This window comes from Xiphophorus maculatus, chromosome 8, assembly GCF_002775205.1.
Source record: "Xiphophorus maculatus strain JP 163 A chromosome 8, X_maculatus-5.0-male, whole genome shotgun sequence".
In the NCBI taxonomy this organism is placed as follows: Eukaryota; Metazoa; Chordata; class Actinopteri; order Cyprinodontiformes; family Poeciliidae; genus Xiphophorus; species Xiphophorus maculatus.
The window spans coordinates 22,691,538-22,713,738 of record NC_036450.1 but is presented as its reverse complement, the minus strand read 5'-3'; the positions used below and the strand labels follow the sequence as shown (position 1 = coordinate 22,713,738).

At 40.8% G+C, this 22,201-nt stretch overlaps 1 protein-coding gene across 6 annotated transcripts in view; it reads left to right on the top strand.

Annotated features, from left to right (window-relative positions):
- LOC102225454 (tenascin-like) overlaps nt 1-21,837 on the top strand; it is a 62,768-nt gene extending 40,931 nt beyond the window's left edge. For 2 of the 6 annotated variants that reach the window (XM_023338068.1, XM_014470029.2), the window contains 18 exons: nt 1,553-1,978; nt 5,171-5,446; nt 6,872-7,144; nt 7,828-8,103; nt 8,186-8,458; nt 9,811-10,125; nt 12,046-12,318; nt 12,535-12,657; nt 13,402-13,545; nt 13,639-13,758; nt 13,855-13,998; nt 14,109-14,239; nt 17,347-17,485; nt 17,814-17,965; nt 18,109-18,205; nt 18,294-18,455; nt 20,258-20,421; nt 21,178-21,837. In XM_023338068.1, the coding sequence (XP_023193836.1) occupies nt 1,553-1,978; nt 5,171-5,446; nt 6,872-7,144; nt 7,828-8,103; nt 8,186-8,458; nt 9,811-10,125; nt 12,046-12,318; nt 12,535-12,657; nt 13,402-13,545; nt 13,639-13,758; nt 13,855-13,998; nt 14,109-14,239; nt 17,347-17,485; nt 17,814-17,965; nt 18,109-18,205; nt 18,294-18,455; nt 20,258-20,421; nt 21,178-21,288 (3,599 nt within the window). In that variant the 3' untranslated portion in view covers nt 21,289-21,837. The remainder of the gene's footprint in view (nt 1-1,552; nt 1,979-5,170; nt 5,447-6,871; nt 7,145-7,827; nt 8,104-8,185; nt 8,459-9,810; nt 10,126-12,045; nt 12,319-12,534; nt 12,658-13,401; nt 13,546-13,638; nt 13,759-13,854; nt 13,999-14,108; nt 14,240-17,346; nt 17,486-17,813; nt 17,966-18,108; nt 18,206-18,293; nt 18,456-20,257; nt 20,422-21,177) is intronic. The other 4 variants (XM_023338069.1, XM_023338070.1, XM_023338071.1 and 1 more) reach the window with 4 other exon arrangements.
- The last annotated feature ends 364 nt before the right edge of the window (nt 21,838-22,201 follow it).

Genomic DNA, 22,201 nt, shown 5'->3' with positions numbered 1-22,201 from the left:
ACAAATCTGGCTGACAGTGAAAAGCCATAAGATGTGCTAATCATGTAGAAGAACAAATTTTGGTTAGTCCAAAAATAATGTTTATTTAGAATAGTAGAGGCTAAACCATTACCTAAATAAAACTGGACATCAGCAGCATGACTGGAACATTGACGTTCACAGACTTTCTCCATCCAGTCAGACTGAAATGGAGCAATTTGGCACAAGAGTGGGGAGGAATTGTCACTAAACGTGTAGAGACTATAGAAGCAGCTTTTCCATTGCTTTAATGCCACTACAGCATTGACTTGTGACCAGGGCCGGATGTAGAAGGACGTGGGCCCCTGGGGCTGGAGCCCTTTTCACCAGAAGTGTATTTTACACTTACAAATAAATTACAGTGCACTGGCAGGTAGACCAACATGTTGGTGGGCATAAATAACTGCATTGTTGGTTTAAAAAGTCTGGCAGATGGCCACATGTTAAAGGAGGTACTATAGATTCATAATTATTATATCAAATTAATTGATGTAATTACTTTTAGTCACTAATATTGCTTATATTAATAAAAATCCAATAATATTAAGACACCTCACTTGATGATTTTTCTAGGGGTTTACTTGCAAAATTTGTATTTGTAAAAGGAAAAAGAAATAAATCTTTGGGGTCCCCAAAAACTGGTTTAAAAATAATTGCCATTAAGCTTAAAGGGGCAGTATTATGTAAAAGAAACTTTTTTGGGCTTGACATCACGTTATAATGACTGTCGGAGCAGCGGTTTCCATGCTTCCCAGCCTCCGCCATGTTGTGATGACTTCCTGAAGGCGGAATTTCAGAAAGAGCAGGAGTTTCTTAAAGAGACAGAGGCCCGATTTCAAAGCGTTAAATTACGAAGTCAAATGTCTCTTACATCATGGGATATATACACATTTAAATAAACAGTATATTTATATGTTTATATGTAGCATATTTGAAACAACTGAAGTTAACATAGCTACTTGACTGAGATATAAAACGGCACTATGTGCCATTACACAACGCTGGCCCTTTTTTTTACAACTGTATGTTGATTGATCTACATTAGATCCCACCGACATACACTGAGGTTTGAGACTGGAATGTAAAAAATGTGAAAAGGTTCAGGGGTGTGTGAATACTTTTCCACTTTACTATTCTTCCTGCTACTTGATTCACTTCTTCCATTCCCACAATCTAATAATTGTCTTGCAGTCAGAAGAAAAGACGGCAAATGTAACTCGCAAGTCCATCCGTCCAACTGCCACTTCAGTTTTAGTTTGGAGCGGCAGGAAGCCGAACGGCTGTGCATGGCTTCGCTAGTTGAAGAGAGCTGCGTACTTCCACTGCCGTGGGCTACTCAGCTCCTTCAAGAAGTTAATGGCGCCCAGTCAAGTGTCATTAACGGCTTAGATCAAGCTTGGAGAAAAGTCTGTGCAGAATTGTTTATTTAAGCTCTTCTTGTTTTGTTTTTTTTCTCCAAGGTTTTTTTTTTTTTGCAGTTATCAACAAACCTAGCAGGAAACTCACAAATTTAACCAGCTTTTATCCACTGTAGCACCCCCAGACGTTCTCGCGCTGAGCATCAAAGAAGCCTCGACGGCCCCAGAGCCCGCCGAAGAGGAAGAGAGCCTCAAACGTGTCGACAAGGTTCACAGTGAATCGCCTTCAGAAAACGATGCGATGGTTTCTGGGGCCGAGATCGAAAGCTCGGGCATGGAGCTGATAAGCGGCCTCGCGGTCAACGTTACCGCCACAAGCGTGAGCCTGGCGTGGTCGGCGCCCGACGACGCGTTCGACGGCTTTTTGGTGGAGATGGTTGCCGTGTCGGCTGCAGCGGCGCAGCCTCAAGCGAACGAATTGCCCGGGAGTTTTAGGAAGGCCGAAATAGAGGGGCTGTTGCCCTCGACGATGTATGAAATAACACTGCAAGGGCTGATGGAAGGGAGGCGATCTGTACCGCTCAGAGTTTTTACTGCAACAGGTACACCGAGCAAAATATCTCTTGCCACCGGCATCATCCCAACCCCATCATCCTCATCTCATTGTTTGTTGTCTGTCGTGTGAGAGGCTCATACTGGGTGAACGGCTGCTTTCCTGCCGCAGATGGTTCATATTTCTGTTTTACAGGTTCTCTTTGCCTTACAATTGAATAAGTACTGACCAGCAATGGGACCAAACAATTGGAAGGTTTTGGATCAAGGCCAAAACCTTTTGCAAAATAAATGCTGAAATTGCCCTGAAATACACTGGGGGGGAAAAACTGCATAAAAGCAACTATAATTTAAATCATAACGTCCATAAAACACATTTTCAAATTTCACAAATACATTTTTTGTGGTTATGAAGCTTAAATTTTAGGCGACGTCTTCCCTACATATGGAGAGGTGATTGATCTGAGTAGTTGGAAACCATGGAGGACGGAAAATAGTTACTCAAAATTAATTTGATCATTATCTACAGCGATTCATTGTTCTATCAATTTATTTTCAGATTACTTAAACATTACTTTCTAAATAAAATAAAATAAAACTAGGATTCAGTGAAGTTACACGTTTGATAAAATGTAACAAAAATTATTTTTGAGGTAAATGCTTCAGGCTAATATCTTTCCGTCTATAAGGTTACAAATGTTATGGGCTCTTAAAAAAATTCAACCCGAATGAAGTTGATCAGATGCACCAATGTTGTTTTCATTATACCAAACCCAAGAAAATCTTAGTTTATATCCCCATTTTTGCGACATTTTATTGAGCTCTTTGGAGAATCTCCACACTACGGCTGACATGAATAAATCACAGAACCAGCCTACTGGTTATATATCCTGTTCAATCTGAATTTGCTGCAGTTCAGGCATTTTACTAGATATAGAGCATTCTTTTGTTGGTTCTGTTGTCCTGAATAGAATTTCTACAGCATTAGCTTGAGCTAAATTAGCCCTCTGTCAAAATATATTTTCTGAAAAACATCAGGCGCCCAGAAAGTTATACTCTGCTGCAGTCCTGACTTAAATTTCCTTGCCTCGTCTTCATTACAAAAGTTCAGATTCAGAAGGTCGGAGACGCAGTTCTGATGATGTTTAGTAAGTTCTGCTTGTGGCAAAGCTAGCATGTAATTTGAATGGCAAAGAAGGATTCAAGTAAATGAGGGCAAATCGGAGCGGTCAAAAAGAAAGCACGAGTCCAAGGATTTTAATCCCTCCACTCAGTCCAAAATCAGTGGGTAAAATCCACAACAAAAAAACATATTACTGAAAAAATTTGTTTTTTCCCCACTAAAAACAGTTGTGGTGCAAAATCAGATCCAGTTCCAGTAACCTAGAATGAACAAATGAATTAAACAATTTGGTTTTCCACAGACCGAACCACGTCATTATTCTGTTATTACCAAACTTTCTTTCTTCAAGTTTTTCCTCCTCCTGCTGATGTATTTTGAATTTATGTAGATCACATTTAAAGAACACTTATCATGTATTTAGTCTCATTATTAATGTTACCAGTCTTGGGTTTAGAGGCTATTTAAAGCAGCGGTGGGTGTTTCTAAATGCTTTTTATTATATAAAAATCTTAATAAATACCTTTTTTTTTTTTATTCAGTTAAAATCAACTATTGTGAATCCATGTATATGTGATGGATTGACTGACATTTAGTACACACTTCATACATTAAAACAAACAGTAGGGGCGTTGTGTTAGTCTGATTTTTATTTTTTTTTTTTAATAACATTAGCGTTCAGTATTTTTTATTTATTCTTTTTGTCTCGAGCTAAACCTACAAATAAAAGTAAATTGGATGTTTTAAACAAGAAACATATTGGTCTCCTTAAGCCCACACAAATGAGTTCTTCATGCTCCCCTTGTCTGCTGCTGTTTAGGATCTGGCTTAGCACTCAAAGTGAGTTTGGTGGAAAGAATTGTGAAGGTGTTGCCTTTTCTAACATTTATGGCAACTTGCTTTCACTTTTAGAACTAGAACAGGTAAAATGATAAATGCCTTTTGAGTTTTGAACAAATGGTCCCCAAAATTGGCTTGAAACTTTTGCTTTTGATTGAGGTGACAAGCTAAAAAACGTCAAACAAAACCTCAAAGATCAATGTCTAGTTTGTATATTTACAGTCATGTGAAAACATTAGGACACCGTCTTTTGACACAAGAGTATCTGAAATCAAGTTTACTCTTGTGGTACTGGGGAAAAAATTACAGATTCCATCAAAGCAATTAAACCGTTATATATTATACTTATTTATAAAATGACATCACTGTAGAGGAATAACTCTTGACTTTTGAAGACCAAGTGAACACGGCGGTGGGATCCAAAGACATGTCTGAGGCCTTCAGAAAGAAGAGTAGAAGCTGAAAGAGGTTTCAAAACAATCTGAACTCACCTATTCCACTGTCCTGATTTTCAAAACAACAGCTCAGGTCTAAGCTAATTTCACACGAAGAGTAGACTGAAAGATGCTAAAAGTTTACAAAAACTTTAAACTGTCCTCACAGGACCTACTTTCCGTAATGTTCTTTTCGTAGATGAGTCTAACGTCGCATTGTTTGGACACCAAAACACAAGCCATGTTTGGCATAAACCTACAACTTCATGTCTACTGCGAAGCACGGAGGTGGAAATGTCATGGTTGCTGCAGACGGGCTTGATCTTCAATCTGCAAAGCATCCACATTCTTTGAAGGTTAACGTCTGTAAATAAAATAAAGTTGAATTGGATCCTGTAACACAACAACGACCCAAAGCCAACCTGGGGAAACCCACCACGAAACAGAAATTCTTGGGCTGAGTCAAAGCCCTGTTTTTTAGTTCCTAGAACTTATTGGGTTGCTTGAAATAGGCTGTTCAGACTGGTAGATGGCTACAAGAACCGACTCACTAAAGTTGTTTAAGGTTAACAAGCAAACAGTTAGAATGTCCTGACTTTGGTTAGACTAATCAATCTTATTAGTATCTTTTGTTAAATGTAAAACAAGACTAAGTTTCATTGCTTACCTTTTAAGTAAATAACTTTCTTTTTCCCAAGATAATGTATGTTCTTTTGAAAAAAATACAAATATTCAAAGGGTGGTCCTAATTTTTTCACATGACTGTACCTGTCGTATAGTGGAACTTGAAAAAAGAATGATCTTTCCTACAACCCACCTGACCCCAGTTTGATTTGTCTATCTACCAGCGGGGCTGGAGCCAGCACTAGGGAACCTCGTCCTGTCTGACATTACATGGGACAGCTTCACAGCATCCTGGAGCCCCACAGGGGGAGACTTTGACAGCTTTGTCATCGAGGTAATAAACATGGAGGATCTCGTAGAGAGACAGAACCTCACTCTGTCCGGAGACGCGTCGAGCCTGGTCCTCTCCGGATTGAATCCCAATACCAACTACATGGTTGGCTTGTACGGGATGCATCAGGGCTCCTACCTCGAGCCCCTGTACCGTGAAGCCACAACAGGTACCCGCAACTTGCCGCGTTGCAGTTAAAACTTTCCATTACATCCTTTCTACTTCAGTCAAGATTTTTTTTTATTGTTTAAAAAGCACCGAAACGCATAACTCGTATGTCCAACGCACAATGGGACGTGAACTCTTGGCTGCATGAACCGAGTCGATCGCAATAACCTGGTTTGTGTTTTTGGTATAACGTTCTGACGCCGTGGCCTCAGTGCATTGAACTGCTGCATCCTAACCAGCATTACCTGTTTTACTCCTCAAGTCACTGTTTCTGTTTCGTTGAGAAAAGGGAAGGAGGAGGCTACTGGGCAATGGAACCGCATCGTCGAGCGGAGCAAACATTTTGTCCTTACTCCCATCCTGATTTCCAAAGTGCATGAAGCCTCCCCTTCTTCCCCCCTACCATCATACTTGCATCGTGGTCAGGTCTGTCGCTGATGTGCTACAGTGATTGCAAAAGCAAAAACCAGTAACTCACTCTCCCCGACCCCCCTCCCACTCATTTTACCCCTTCAACCTCACCCACCCGACTCCGTTACCATTTCAATCCATCCGTCAACCTTCATTCAGTGTGTCATTGATTAACCTTGAGCAATCATTTGCCCATGTGCTCCGGAGCTCATGGCATGTGTGAGTATTCATCTCAGCTGAACTCTGTGAGTCTGTGGGAATGAAAGTGAGGTAGTTTTTTTTTGTTTGTTTTTGAACATCAAAAATAAATATCCTCATTTCCTTTTGAACCACTAGGTGGCAAATCATTAAATCTTCTTTCTGTTGTCAAGGTAAAAATAAAAAATAAAAAAGCTAAAGAGGCTAACCATATTCTGCCGCCTTGTTTAACACCAAGTGCATGTTTGCACTAAGTTGTCTACCTGCATGTAAAATATAAACATTACTAGTAGGTGAAACATTTGTTCCGCATGTTGTGACAATATGTCCATAACAAAAGTGAAGTGCTGCATGATCGAGTAGTGCTCCGCAGGCATGAACCCTTCATTAACCACATTGACAGCATTAAAAACAAATACTTTGGTTAGACTTTTACAACAGTAGATTTCAGCCATGTGAGCACAGGCTTTCTGAAATACTTGTCCTGAAATTAATTGATGCTTGTAAGTATTAATCCTTTTCGAAAGAGCTAGTAGGTCTACTTTGTGTTCAATCCAAGCTGCAATTTAACTACTGGTGCAGAATGTTCAGTTAGTATCTATGCAGATACATGCATGTAACTTTTACTTAGCTGCTCCCACTGTCAGGTATTGCTTTTGGTTAATGGTGAGCATTCTGTACACCTTTTTTTTTTTCTTTTTTTAATTCTTTTAACAATAAGTCAATGGAAGCATTTGCTAATAACACTTGATATGTTTCTGATATATTCGTTTTACAGAATGACTGACACATTTCTAACTGTGGTTTCTTTCTTCAGTTATTAGACCAGTGGTTGGCAAACTGTATGTCTCAAACTTAACGTCCGAAAGCTTTACGATCCATTGGAACAGCACTGACAGGCAGTTTGATGGTTTTGTTCTGGAGATAATTGACTCAGACTGGCTCATGGAGCTGAAGGAGTACAACATTTCTCAAAATGTATCGGCCCATGATGTCACAGGGCTCAGGCCCAGCACTGATTACATAGCCTACCTCTATGGGACGTACAAGGGATCTCGAACACGACCTGTCAGTATTGTTGCATCAACAGGTATTTGGACTTCAAGTACTTTAAAATGTCACAGAAAGTTAGGAAGTTAGGTTTTTCTTTTGTTTTAGTGTCAAAGTGGTAGACAACTTTTGGAAAAATCACGTTTCCCTGACTGTCGTGCGAAAACTAGGAACACCTTTAAACAATAACTTCATACTTGATTAATCAATTTTACCACCTTCGATCTGTCATTAAAACTGAATAATTTTAGTGAGAGATTAAAAATACTTTCTGCCCATCTGGGAAGGGTTATAAGGCCATTCCTACCCAAACTGTAGTTCGTCTGACAGTGACAAAGAAGGTTTACACCTGAAGATAATTTAAAAGTTCAAAATATTTTCTAGACTACCTAGAAGTGAAAGTCCCATCAAATACTGAACAAACTAATCTATGTTTCAAAGAGACGTAAGGCATGTCAAGCAACTCCAAAACTAGCTCTTGCTTGTGAAGGTGTTCCTGCAAGTGATTCAATTATGGTGTGTGCTTAGTTTTTTCTTGGGTATATTGACGATCATGGGAAACTGACTGTATTTTCCAAAAGTTGCTTCTATTGTATCTTACTATGTTAAGTAGAAATCTGAAGTAGTTCAGTAGGTCTTTAGGCATGAAATTTTAAGAAAGAGACCAGCACAAGCTTCTAACGTCATTGAATGTGTACTACATTTTTTTTTTCTCCCCTATAGCTGAGGAGCCTGATTTGTCCAATCTAGTTGTTTCCAACGTTACCTCAGACAGATTCTCTCTGTCATGGCGAACGAGAGAGAAGGCCTTTGATACGTTTGTAGTCGAAGTCAGAGAGTCTGCTTTGCCGTCGCAGGCGATGGGGCGCACTCTGCCCGGAGATGTTCGCGCCACGGTAATGGCGGGGCTCAAAGCGAACACGAGCTACGATATAAAGCTTTACGCCAGTAAAGGCGGCAGGCAGAACACACAGCCTCTCCTGGCTGTAGCTACTACAGGTATCCCAGTAACACTGCACTGTATTGGACGGTATATGTGCTCCGGACAAAGTAACTCAAAACACATTCTTCTTTTGTTCAGAGGACGTCCCGCAGTTGGGGCCGATAGTTGCTTCGTCTGCTAACCCCCATTACCTCAGCTTGTACTGGAACACATTGTCTGGCCACTTTGATGGCTTTGTTGTCCAGGTTAGTGACTCGGAGCAGAAGTGTGACACGTTGGAGTTCAGGCTGCCCAGTGAAGCCCGTAACATTACAATCCCTAACCTGATGGATGACACGGGCTATGATATCGAAGTGTATGGTATTTCTCATGGCCGTCGCACTCCGTCTATGTTCGTCCATGCTGTCACAGGTACTACGTATTTTACTGATATCCATTACTTTAAGAACTTTTCTAAAGTTTGGTTGAAACCAAAAATGCACTCAGAGCCAAATGGGCATGCATCACCAGCAGTAGTATATTTCTTCTTATACGTAGATGCTGTCTTTAGGTGTCACTTGCCGCCATCATGAAGGCTGGCACAGCATTGTTGTATGGTTGAACTAAAAACCATGAACACTTGAGACCCCTCTCTATACATTAACACACACAGTGGTAAACATCTTAGCGCTACCAAAGAAGCTAATATTTCCAGTCTTTTGGGGTACCGCCAATCAGATCCAAGAAAGTTAAATGGTTCTTCTAGATTGGGTGCTTTGGAGATACCGGTCAATAGCATGTCACGTAGGATTGCTCCTAGGCTTATCAGCCTCTCAAGCTGCATTTTCTTTCAAATATTTTAGGTATACTCTACAAACAAAAACAAGTATAGGCAAGGATTTCCACAATTAACTTGTATAGGCAGGGTTCTGCCGTGATTGCTTATGTTTTGTCTTTTTACTTCAGACTAAAAATCAAGCATAGATACCAAGATGTTCAAAGTTTCTGCTGTAGATTTTGTATTTTCAAAGCTAAAATGGCACGATGAACACCGTAGTCATTATGGCGCATAGTTGCAACTGGACAATCACAAGGTAACTTGACGTAAAGTACCTCGTTTCATCAACTTGACTCTTCTCTAAAAGAAAATAGGCATATTGTCACCTTCCTAAAGTAATAGCCTATGTCATTTTTTGGCTAAAAAGAGGTGATTATTCCATTATTTTAGGAAGGTGATAATATTAAGCCACAATAGTAAGCTTTCCACACCAAACAAATGCATGAAAGTCGAATTCATTTGATTAGCAAGAAACTGAAGACCCACTGATGCATTTGTTTTTAATCAGTAGTATGCTGAATGGCTTCAGGTTTACAGTGATAGGGCAGCAGTAGAGAGGCGGTAAATGTCATATGCTATAAAATAATGTGGTTATGGCAAAACCATTTTTGTGCACAATCTACGTTGTTGAGTTTATTTTGCCCACTTTTATACTCAGCTTCTTCTAATTTTATGTCTATGTAGATAAACAGTTTTTTGTATTCCTTTCAAATTAAACAATATGATGCATGTCACATTTTATTTTAGGGTGTTGTTGACTGATAGAAACTGAAAATATTGCACTTTTAATGCATATTTAACCTTTTTTTAAGATACTATGGCACACACTTGAAAGAACTGACGATGTATTTGCTTTTGCAACCACTGCATACATCGTACTCCCTAAATGAAATGTCATATCCCCTCCAACCAATCCCCTTCCCCCCACATTCCACTTCCTTCCCAGCTCCTTTACCTAAAGTGGAAAACTTGACCATATCCAACGTAACCCCCTACGGTTTCAGAGCATCCTGGGAAGTGAGGCAGCAGCCACCGCCGCAGCAGGAGGAGTTATCCCCCTCTGGTGGCGGTTTTAGCCACTTTCACATAGTGGTGACAGACTCAGGCTGGCTGCTGGAGCCTCAGGAGTTCACCGTGCCAGGAGACCAGAGTCACCTGGACATCTGGGGCCTCATCACCGGCATTGGCTATGAGGTCAAGCTAACCGGCGTGTCTGAGTCGGGGCTTCTCTCTCGGCCCCTGACTACGGTGGCTGTGACAGGTATTGCTTACAGTGCGCTGAGAGGCCCTTCGTCTTACTTAACGCTTCTGGGTTTTTTTGTTTTGTCTCAGCTGCCATATAAACTTATCTCTCAAGATCCAATTAGGAAGTTTCACTATCGCAACATGATGTATTCATCTTGATCATGATTAAAATCTTCGGACCGAAGAATAAATTCCAAGTGTTCACATTTGGTGCTGGTGGATTATAGCCAGGTAGTAGGTACAGCTTTAAAGGCAGTAAGAAGAAAAAGGAGCTAAAGACAAATAAAAAACAGTAATAGATTAAAAACAAAAATAGGACTCAAGTTATTGAAACTGTATTTAAATGCTTGTGAACGGGCATTTCATCAGGTCATCAAATGGCTTTCATGTCATTTCATGTCATGCATTCACAATGTTGAAACCCCCTTCGAAAAGGCAGAAGGCCTTTCTGTCTTTGAACATGGCTGGATTTCTCAATGGGACAACGATGGAGTCCACAACACCCGTCTGGTGAAGAACTTCCCCTGCCTAGGAGAATAACATCCCGCATATCCTGGGATTTAAATCCCAGTGAAAATGTTTAGGGATGGATGGGAATAAATGTCGGTGCCAGACCGATGATGTCCTTCATGAAACCATCTTCACTACATGAAGTAACTAGCAGACTACTGGAAGCACTTGCATCAACCAAGTTTAAACTAACTTTCCAAATTTAAAGGGGCAGTACAGTAGTTTTCCAGCCACATGGTGCCATTTCGCAGCACAATCAAGCCATTATGTTACCTTCAGTTGTTATAAAAATGCTATATGTCAAAAATGACTAAAGAAATTTGACTTCATAATTTAATGCCTTGAAACTGGGTCTCTGTCTCTTTAAGAAACTCCACCTACAGGAAGTCATCACAACATGGCTCCTCTATTAACCCTTTAACAATGTTTTTACCAGCATTTCACTGATAAGTAGCTCATAAAATGAGCTCAACAGATACACAGTAGCTAATTGGCTAATTGCTGAAGGTTAGTCTGAAGCAATACTCCAGGTATGTTTCTGATGAGGGAATAACATTATATGTAACATAATGCAAAGCTCAAAAAAGTATGTCACTTTTAATCGATTGCTTGCTTTACTTGCTTAGTTTCGCTCAATGTTGAAGCCCAACATCCAACCTGGTTACAATCCATCAGTGTGGAATGTGAACACCTGTAACTCTTTCCCATGTTTGAAGATTTCAGTCAGGGATGCACCATGTTTTTTATGGTGAAGCTTCACCTTCTTCAACCTTCTTTTTAACCCCATCTCTCATTTATAGTGGAACTATTTCTCCTCTTGTCCTTTATTTCAAGCCTTCTCTCGGTATCCAGCTGCATCGGCATAAAGAAGAGACACGGAACGCCTTTGGGTTTCGACTTTCCTTCAAAATATGAGCCAGCATATTAGCTTGGTTTCATATTTTGCCATGTGTTTTCCTTCACATTGTAAATTCACAGATGCTACCTTGCTGTTGACCTCTGCTGCCGCTTTGTAGCTCAGGTAAAAAAAAAAAAAAAAACTTTTCTAAAGAAAATCCAGGAAAACACTGATAAATCAACAGACTCTCTGAGCATGAATTTGTCTGTTGATTTAAGCCTTTTAAATAAATAGTTTTATAGTCTTTGATGTGCGCTGAATGAATCCAGTTTGCATGGGGGACTCGTCTCGACCGACACTCTGACGTCAATAAACAACTACAAGAAAATCCTCTCATCATCATCATCTTCTTCTTCTTCTTCTTCTTGTATGTGCTTCCTGGGTCGTCTTCGGACTGATTTACACTAACGGATACTTGAGCAGGCTGGATCATAAACCTTCTACTTTCCCTGATATCTTACCTCTTCCACAATGATCACTGTTGCCAAAAACCCATTGCTGCCCGTTCCTGTTTCCTTGTCTAACCAGAGGCAGAGCCGGAAGTGGATCAGCTCTTCGTTTCGGACATCACGGCCGACGGCTTCCGCCTGTCGTGGACGGCCAACGAAGACCAGTTTGACAGATTTGTGATCAAAATAAGAGACAGTAAAAGATTAGCTCATCCGCAGGAGTACAACGTCCGCGGCAGTGAGCGAACAAAGGTCATAACTGGGCTCATGAGTGGCACTGAGTATGAGTTTGAGCTCTACGGCCTCACGTTGGACCAGCGATCCCAGCCTATAACGGGGGTTGCTCAGACAGGTATATGGAAAAAAAAAAGCTGCTGTGTCACATTTTCAGACTAACTCTCCTTTCTTTCCAAGCTTCTTTTTTTTAGCGCGATGATATGACAATTCCACTAATCATCTTTGATCCTCTGGTTCAGGCCAATCATGTCGCATGGAATTCGGTCTAATGGGTTCCTGACATTTTCCACAGGAATTCACCATCTGTGCTTTCACTTTTGCGCTCCGCTAGGTCTGAGTGCGCCGAGAGGACTGCATTTCACCGAGGTGACGGACTCCACGGCTGTAGTTCACTGGTCCATTCCACGTTTTCCGGTGGATAACTACAGGATCACCTACGTGCCCTTTGAAGGAGGTAAAACTGATGTCAGGGTTGTAGTTTTCTGATGGTTGAAGTTCACTGCGCAGTGGTAGTTAGTTGTGTTTAATGTACAGCAAAAATCACATGAATTAGTCAGAAGCAGAATACAGCAGATTTTGTCGTGTGCAGAAACAACTTGAAACTTTCTAGATGTTCGTTTTTTGTTTTTGTATTTTTTATATGCAATAAGTTTGACAATTCAACTCAGCTTGAGACTACTTAGCTGTAGAGATAAGTGGTTCTTTTGCAGAACAGCACCAGAACCCAACAGTACTCTCCTGAGACGTGGCTGACCAATGACTTGATCATTTTTAGCATTTACAGACTTGGTTTGCTGCAGGTTTTCCCAAGTAGTTTATGTTCTTTAGTTTTGTATCTTTGTTTTTGACTCACTGATAGATGCTTTTAATGGGTTTTTTTGGTGGTTTTTTTACATGATTACTTTGTACCATTGAAGTTTTGCTTGACTGGTACAAGCAAAACTTGACCTATTGTTAGTTTCAGATTAGGATTAGTAAATTGGATCTCATTCAACATGCCTACTATCCACTATGTGACGTGTTTTAGTTTCCAAGAGTTGCTCTTCTAAAGCTTGACCTTTGTAATCTCCAGCTCCAGACGTTTTAAAGTGAGCTGCAGCACATAGTAGTGCTGGAAGTGCAAATAAAAAAAAAAGCAGTGTGATCTGTCACCATGGCACCGTCGTTTGTTTGTTTGTTTGTTCCCTGTCTTTCCCAGGAAGCCCATTGATCGTGACGGCGGACGGCGGCGTGTCTGAGATGGTGCTGATCAATATGTTTCCCGGAAAGACGTACCAAGTGACGCTGAGTTCCCTGAAGGGTCTGGAGGAGAGTGAGCCCAGCACCGGCACGGTTACCACAGGTTGGATTTCATCGGTTCCTAGAATTTTCCGATCTTGTTGTCGAGACATTAGTAAATAAAAAAAAGCATGTTTTTCTTGTGTGTGTCCTCCAGCTTTGGACAGTCCGCGAGGTCTGACTGTCATCAACGTCACGGACACGTCGGCTCTGCTGCTGTGGCAGCCATCTGTAGCCACTGTCGACGGCTACGTCATCACCTGCAGCGCCGACGCAGGTGATTTTCTCACTCAGAAGTCCACTGAAAACCTTCCTGATTGACACAGCATTTCGATCTCTTTGACTGGACTGTGCCATTTGGTTTTCGCCCCAGTGTCCCCAGTGGTGGAGCATGTTTCTGGGAACATAGTGGAGTTCCAGATGAACACATTGGTTCCAGGAACTCTCTACACGGTTGGGGTTTATGGTGTGAAAGAAGCTCAGAGGAGTGCGTCCACTGTTACTAAATTCTCCACGGGTAAGTCAGGCAACACTGAGGAAGAAATATTTACTGACTTTTTGTGCATGGCAGCTTTCCAGAACGATTATTCTAAACATTACTGTGATTTGAAAAAAAATTTTTTTTAGACGTGGATCCTCCTCGCGACCTGATGGCTGTTAACGTTCAAACGGACAGCGCCACTCTGACATGGCAACCCCCTACCGCTGCCGTCTCTGGCTATGTGCTAACCTTCTTCTCTTCTGATGGTGCAATCAGAGTATGTACACTTTTAAATCGCTTACTTTTACTGCTTCAGTTTTCCCGCTAGAAATTTGCATTGGGTGTTTTAGCCAAATGATATGCAGGCATAATTTCAATAAACATAGTTTCATCTGACAAGAACAGGTCCGAAGATCAGAATGATTGAGTGTTATTTTTCGTCAGTCATGTTTACCTCCGTGCAGAGTTTGGTAGTAACTAGTTACATCTAGTTGGGTAATGAATACTTTTACTACGCTGTACTTTATACTTTTACTTGAGTAAAATAAAGTATTGCTACTCTTAGTTGAGTAAAATTTCTGGACTCCAACCCACTGTAAGATTCACCAGGAACAAACACACACCTGCAGTTTTTGTTACAGTTTCACAAGTTTTATATTGAAAAAACTGATTTATAAAATGTTTCTTTTGTCCGATTTTGTTATTTTGCAGTTACGTTATTTATATGAATAATTTTCATTTGACTTCTTAAAAATGCCAACATTTACACATAACTTTCTGTTTTCACAAATCTGATGATGTGATTTTTGAATATTAAATGATTGATGTTTTGATCAGTTACTCAGTTCTTCATCAGCCTTTTTACCAAAACTTTTTTACTTGAGTAATTTCTTGGATGACTACCTTTCACTTCTACTCAAGTAAAAATATGTTGAAGTAGAGGAATTTTTTGGGTACTTTACCCAAAAAGTCTACCTCTAAGGAAACAAGTGCTATCATCACTACTTTGCGTAAGAAAGGTACCACATGTGAGAAAACGTCTGTAAGTAAGACTGCACCCAAATCAACTAGTAATCAAACCATCAAGGACTTCGAAGAGAGAGTTGCTGTGACGAGACTATCCAACATAGTCCAGAAAATTCCAAGTTTTGACCAAGGGATTGAGTTCACCCCAGTGCAGAGCTTGGTCAGAAATGGCAGGAGGAATGTTTTAAGTGGTTTCATAAGAAAGACACGTCTGGATGATTGCCTGGTATCATTAAGGGCAACAAATGAGCAAATTAGTTCCAAGACAAACACCAAGCTCAGACTGACGTTTTGCTGGATTGGACTCCAAAGGATTACTTGGGACATTAGGAAAAAGGACTGTCCTGATGAAGAAAAGGCAAGACACTCACAGGTCCTGTGCCAAGCTGACAGTGAAGCCTCTGGAGGCCATTCAAGTGTGGACCAAGAGATTTCACAATCTCCCCAAAAATCACAAACCAAGAATGAATGATGAATGGTGTCAAATCTTACAAAAGCAACTTTTCCCAATGATTAAGCAGCTGTTGATGAGCAATGCTTTTTCCATCAAGACAAAGGAACGTGTAATGAGGCATAACTAAGGGCGCCTTCACACCAGAGGCCTTTGGAGAGATTTTGTTATCAGATAGTCTGCTTCATTTGAGCAGGTCGGACAACTCATCCGACCTCTGGAGTGACCCAAAAAATAAAACTCTGGACCCCAAAAAACATTTGAAAGTATAGGGAATAATCCGCAAAGCAAAAGCTGTGGGAAGAGCACTTTACATCATACTATATGTTACCTAGTCTTCAATCTGGTTTTGAAGGTTGTGAATGACCTTTGTCTAATCTCTTGAGAGGAAGCAATTCACCAACTAGTGAAGAAACCTAAATTAGAACAGGCCTTTTTCTTGCATCTGTTTCTTTTTTCTTAACTTAGCCAAGAAAAACTGTGATGTCTGTTCTAGATTATGGTGACATTGTATACATGCACGCTTCCTCTCAGTGTCTGCATATGTTAGATTCAGTCTATAATAGTGCTGTTTGATTTGTAGTAAGTCTCAAAAGTTCTTACACAACACTGTTTTTAATGTGAGAGCTTGGACTGGTCTCCTCTGTCCACTAGCAAACTAAGCCACTGGTACATTTACAAAGTAATTGATGGAGTTCTACCAGCTAAGCTACATCAGTCAAAAGACTATAAGTTGCTACTCTCTTCGCTTATAGAACATCTAACTTCTCAAGATCCGGACTTAGCCTGGTAAACACCTGCGCCTTGTTTTACATTTTTCATCATACAAAGGATTGGTACCCTTGGCTTTTGAGAAATGACTGCTAATTTTACCCGATCGCTAACATTTGGCTGTGACTTATGTAATGCACCAGCCGGACCGAGAAGGAAGCTACGCTATGAAAATTACTGGAAATTACCTGCGCTGTAAACAACCATCACCCACTGCAAAGAGAGAAGTGCTGAGTCGAACATGATGGTTGCCAATGAGTGGGGCAAAGACATCTTTGCCAGCAGTGACATGTCTTAAACATTCCTCTTACTCTGACTTCAATTGCTCGATATTTGGTAGAACGGCCAACATGGACTGAATGGCCATTGGCAAACTACATCCATAGGCAGACTCCAATTCTGAAACGGTGTAGGAAATCAACGTAATTGATTTTCCTTCTGTTCGATGATCGGCCCGGTTGAAATTCTACTGGAGAAATGCAAGTCAATGCGAGAAAGCCCAGATGAAGCAGTTGAAGGGTGAGGAGAATCGAGCAGAATTGTGTAGGAAGGCCAAAGCCTGGATTGAACTGAAGAAGAACTCTTTTCAATATCCCTACCTGCCTAAAATCAACTAAATCAACGAGCTGGTCTCTCTGAACATCTTTAAAGGGTTTTTAAAAGTCTTGGAAATAAGTACATCTTGTAGATGCTTCTAGAACTTTTTGTTATTGTATGCATCATATAAGAGCCTTTCTTAGTGATGATTTCCTAGTGAAATTACGGTGAAATATAAAAAGGGAAACTGAACCAAGACATGTTTTATCATCCATATGAAAACGTTTAAACTGCTCGCTGCCTTCTCTCCTGCTTACATTGGGCAGCTTTTTCTGATAGCTCCCCAAGCTAGCATCTGTTGAAACTTCATGACAAAGGTTTGAAGGGTGTGAGTCACTTTAAAAAGCATAGCGTGAAAAGAAACCAAGCCAAACAAAGGTGGTCCTTCCTCCCCACAAAACTCTCCCGGTGTGAAACTGGCCTAGGTGGAAACCTGTCAGATTTTACAGCCAGGAAAACTCCAAATCTGAAAACATTTGGCCACAACTGCAGCAACAACCGTCAGTTAATTTAGATTTTTTATTTTTTTGTCACCTCAGGAGGTAATGCTAAGCCCGACAGCGTCGTCTTACAGCATGTCTCAGCTCACTGCCTCAACAGAGTACAGTGTCCGCCTTCAGGCCATCTCCGGAGGTCAGAGGAGTCGCTACATAACCACCACCTTTTCCACCAGTAAAGGTAAGAAAACCTCTCGGTATTTGCATCCATCACTAAAAGTCACCTCTTAATGTGATTTTTGTCGGCACCGAAGGCTCTGATTACTGGTTACGCAACATTCCAGATGGGTTTCTAATGCTAATTCCAGCAAAAGCAGATTACCTCTGCCTATTTTTCCTTTTCCCCAAACTACTCGGATGGAAAAACCTTCTCTTTTTTTTAACCTTCTTTACTTTCTTTCTTTCCAAAAGTCCTTCCTACTCATGACCCTGAATATTGTGGGATGGATTTCTTGAAGATAAAGTGCTTCTATCTTTCTCTGATGTCTTTCAAACATGTGGCGTTCCAGCTGGACAGATGTACGCTCGCCCCCGGGACTGCGCTCAGATTCTGTCAAATGGGGAGACCACCTCTGGTCTGTACACCGTCTACATAGGAGGAGAGGAGAGCCAGCCCGTTCAGGTTTACTGTGACATGACCACAGATGGCGGAGGATGGTTGGTGAGGAAGCACTTTCACACCACAAGATCACACAGAATAGGCTAGCCGCTACGCCGCACCTGTTTTTCTGATGATGTATCATAGACAGACCCGGAGAGACCTTAGCTGTTGTTGTGGCACTCATGAAAGCCAGTACTCCTCAGGTTTTCCTCAGGCGCCAGAACGGAAAGCTGGAATTCTTCAGGAACTGGAAGAGCTACACAGCTGGCTTCGGGAACATGAGTGATGAGTTCTGGCTGGGTAAGAGAATTCCCCTTCTGGCATCCGTCACTCTCCTCCCTCCCCCACACACCTTCTGACATACGCTCTTTTTAAACTTGGCCTACAGGTCTCTCCAACCTCCAGAAAATCACATCTCTGGGACATTACGAGCTGAGGGTGGACTTGCGAGACAACGGAGAGTCGGCCTACGCGCAGTATGACAAGTTCACGCTTGCCGAGCCGAGAACACGATACAAAGTCTACTTAGGAGCTTATAGTGGAACAGCAGGTACGCAACAGTCCAAAGTTAATTTGAAGTTTAAATCCTCGTCATTTACAGTGGGTGGTGGGAATTTACCCTCCATTTGAGCTTTTCCACATGTTGTTATTGGGATTTTATCAGATGCACAAACAGGAGTGCGTGGTTTTGAAATTCAAGGGAAAATGGCACATGGTTTCCATTTCATTTTTTTTTTCCTATAGCAAAGAAAGCTGAAAAAGCATGCAATACATTTTTATAGAGTGGACACTCAGCAGATCATAAATGGAAAAACTTTACCACAGATTCTCAATTGGATGCAGATCTGGACTTTGACTGGGTCATTGTATGTTAAGAATATGCTTTGATTGAGGGAGTGTTTAAAGCTGCTGCTGTTTGTTTTAAATTGGTTTGCCCTTTGACAACAATTTGTGAATTGTAGAACTTTGAGCCACCAGTACCATCAGCTACACAAGGCAAAATGACCTACTACCTATCTGCTTTTTGTTTAATAATGTCAATAAAGTGGGAAGGGTGATCTTACAAAGATTACCGTTGCCACTTTTTAAGCTTTTCATTGCTGAACTTCAAATTGCTTTGATTCTGACTAAATAAGCTAGGGGTAAAATTCAATCTGGAAGGAAAATACTTTGGTAATGCATAAAAGCTACAGGATAACTCTGATAATTTGAAGTCAGAACAAAACCTCTTCCTAAAACTTATTTTAACCAACAGCACTGGAAACTTAAATGGCTTAATGTCTTCTAAAGCACTGAAAGGATCTTTCAGCTTCAAATCTTTTGTGCTTTCATTTGGAACTGAGGCAGGCAGATGATTGTAGAGATGTCCAATCATCCTTTAAAATTCCCCACTACTCTAAATTGTGTGGCTAGTTTTAAAAGTACTAACTCTCTGACAGTGGTGTCTTGAGCATCAGTCCACTGCTTCTTGACACGTCATGTCAAGAAGCAGTGGTGTGGTTTTCTCATTTGGTGGTTCTATTGGTGTCAATATTCTATGACCTTCAGCAAACGCTCGAGTATTTTGGTGCGGAAGGCAGCCAGAGTGAACATCAGCTTTTGTCTTAACCCCAAAAGAAAACGGTGCTTCCTGCAGGTCAGGGGTCAGTCTCTGCCTGAAGTATCTTGGAGTCTTGTTTACTAGTGAAGGTAGGGTGGACTGGGAGGTGGAAAAGACATATCGTCTGGACACCGATCTGGTTAAAAAAAGAGCTCAATTTTGGGTACAAACTGCTTACATGAACCTCCTCAGTGGAGAGGGTTTCTGGACTTTTCTCCTGGACTTGTTACCCCCATGGCCCAGTCCTGGAAAAGAGGAACACAATGGCAGTATAGGTAGATGTACAGATCCTAAACATGCTTCTTCCCCTTTAGAGAGAGACATATTGTTCTTAGAGTTTGTAAAAGAGCCTGGGTACTTCATTTGTCGCAGTCTGGGGTTGTTGTGAGGAAACATTTCTACTTTTTAACTGTAGTTTTTTTTATGCAGCAGAAGGTCATATTAACAATAAAAAGAGCATCGGATGCAGAAAAGTGGTGGGCACGTTTGCACCAACATATTAGTGTTATTTACCTTGTGAATTAGATGCTTACACATAGTCGATATTGAGCCCAAAATACATGTAAAAATAGACACCATGAGTTGGTGAATTGGGGCCTATGAGTCATGCGAAGGCACCTTTGTAAGAAAAGTCAACTATTTCCAACCATGTTGAACTCTTCTATTGATAAAAACTATTTGAAGCAAGTCAGTCCTTTGGAGTTGAATGTGTGGGACTCGTTACTATCGTCTTTTATTTGATGTGCTACCAGGCGACTCCATGTCCTACCATCAGGGCCGGCCCTTCTCCACCTACGACAACGATAACGACATCGCTGTGACCAACTGCGCCTTGTCCTACAAAGGTGCCTTCTGGTATAAAAACTGCCATCGTGTAAACCTCATGGGGAAATACGGTGACAGCAGTCACAGTAAGGTGTGTATTATGTTTTTTGTTTTACTTTTTGAAAAGCTGAGCTCGCTTGAAAAAGCTGTCTCGGCTTTTATGCTTATTTCAGTACTTCTGTAACTTTATTCCCTGATTAATGCAGTCCTGTCAATGGACCTATTTTTCTCATGATCTTAGTGTTTCTTTTCTCTTAGGAACTTTAAGTTAATGAACTACGATGTTAGAAAATTACTGTTTTAAACAGTGCGTTTCACATTTTCTCACTTAAATGAAATGAAATGAACATCTAATGTTCCAGGTCGGTCGGGGTTGCTAAATGTCAGATTTATGAGTGAGAAAAGTTTGCATTTTCTTCTGTTTTCATTTGCACAGAGTATTACGTATATTTCCTCAGTATTTGGTAGACGTACCTTTTAAACTATGAGTTTGTTTTCTTAAATGTCAAGAAGAAATGCCAAAATTACGTCAAGTTTATCGGGAGCTCACAAATTCATGACATCATCAGTTTAGGCTTTCTCAAATTATTTAAAAGCAGAGTAATATTAGTATGTCAATTTTTGACTACAAAGAAAAGTATTGCTGATGTAAGAATTCCTCTTTCTCATTATTTTGGATTTTTTAGCTCAGGTAATCCTCCTTGCCCACCCCCACCCCCTCCCCAAAAAAGTCAAATTTACTTTGATTTAATGCAAAACAGTGAGGAAAAAAAGATTTGTGTCTCTCCACGGAGCGTATTTAATGACGTGTTAGCAGCTGTATTTATGGTTTTTTCTTTCTCCACAGGGGATAAACTGGTTCCACTGGAAGGGCCACGAACACTCGATCGAATTTGCAGAAATGAAGATTAGGCCAGCCAACTTCAATAACCTGGAGAGCAGAAAAAAGCGATCGTAAACTCCCGAGACAACCCCACTCCAGACCCTTCCACTCCCGCACCTTATAGTCTCCGAAGAGCGCCCCCTGGCTTTTGGAATCACTCTCTAAAACAACACACACACACACACACACACACACACACACACACACACACACACACACACACACACACACACACACACACACACACACACAAACCAGCACAGTGTGACTTACTGGAGTCCAGTTCGGACTTTTACAAAACAGTTCGGTAAAATCACATCAGCGACCCAGATTGGCAGTTAGTTCTCCTGGTGTGATTTCCTGTTGACCTGTTGTCTTTTTAAGAGTCCTGTAAATGAACAATAACGCCCCCTGCTGTACCCCAGTGACATTGTATATTGAATTAATTTTCAAATAAGCAACAAAAAAAATGTCATTTTGATAAGCATAAATTAAGTGTTTATTGTGAAACCACTCACCTTGGTGTTCATATTTAAAATCTGATTTATTTTTTATTTTTCTTTGTTTGGAGAGAAAGCAGCATCCGGTGCTCTGTATACAAATAAAATGGTTTGATACGTGGGAGTGAGCTCTTGATTTTCCTGTTACGCAGCGTCTCCTCCAGCAGATGGCAGTGTTTACTCTGTGTTCAAAATCAGACGTAGAAGAGGATTTTTTTTTACACACCAGCAACTGGAAAGTAGTATTTCTTATTCGGGTCTACAAGAGGGCTTAAGGCATTAAAAAGCTCTGGGATTTAATGTTAATTTAATCATGAATGTATTATTGATCCGCCTCTGTGCAGTTCGGTGAGACTGTTTCCCACTTTGACGATCCAGGTCACATAAATTTAGATGCTTCAAAAGGAATGATTAATCACTGCAGAGGACATTGGAATACATTAATTTGCATTAAGAAGTTTTCTTCTGTTTGCTGTTAGAAATGCACA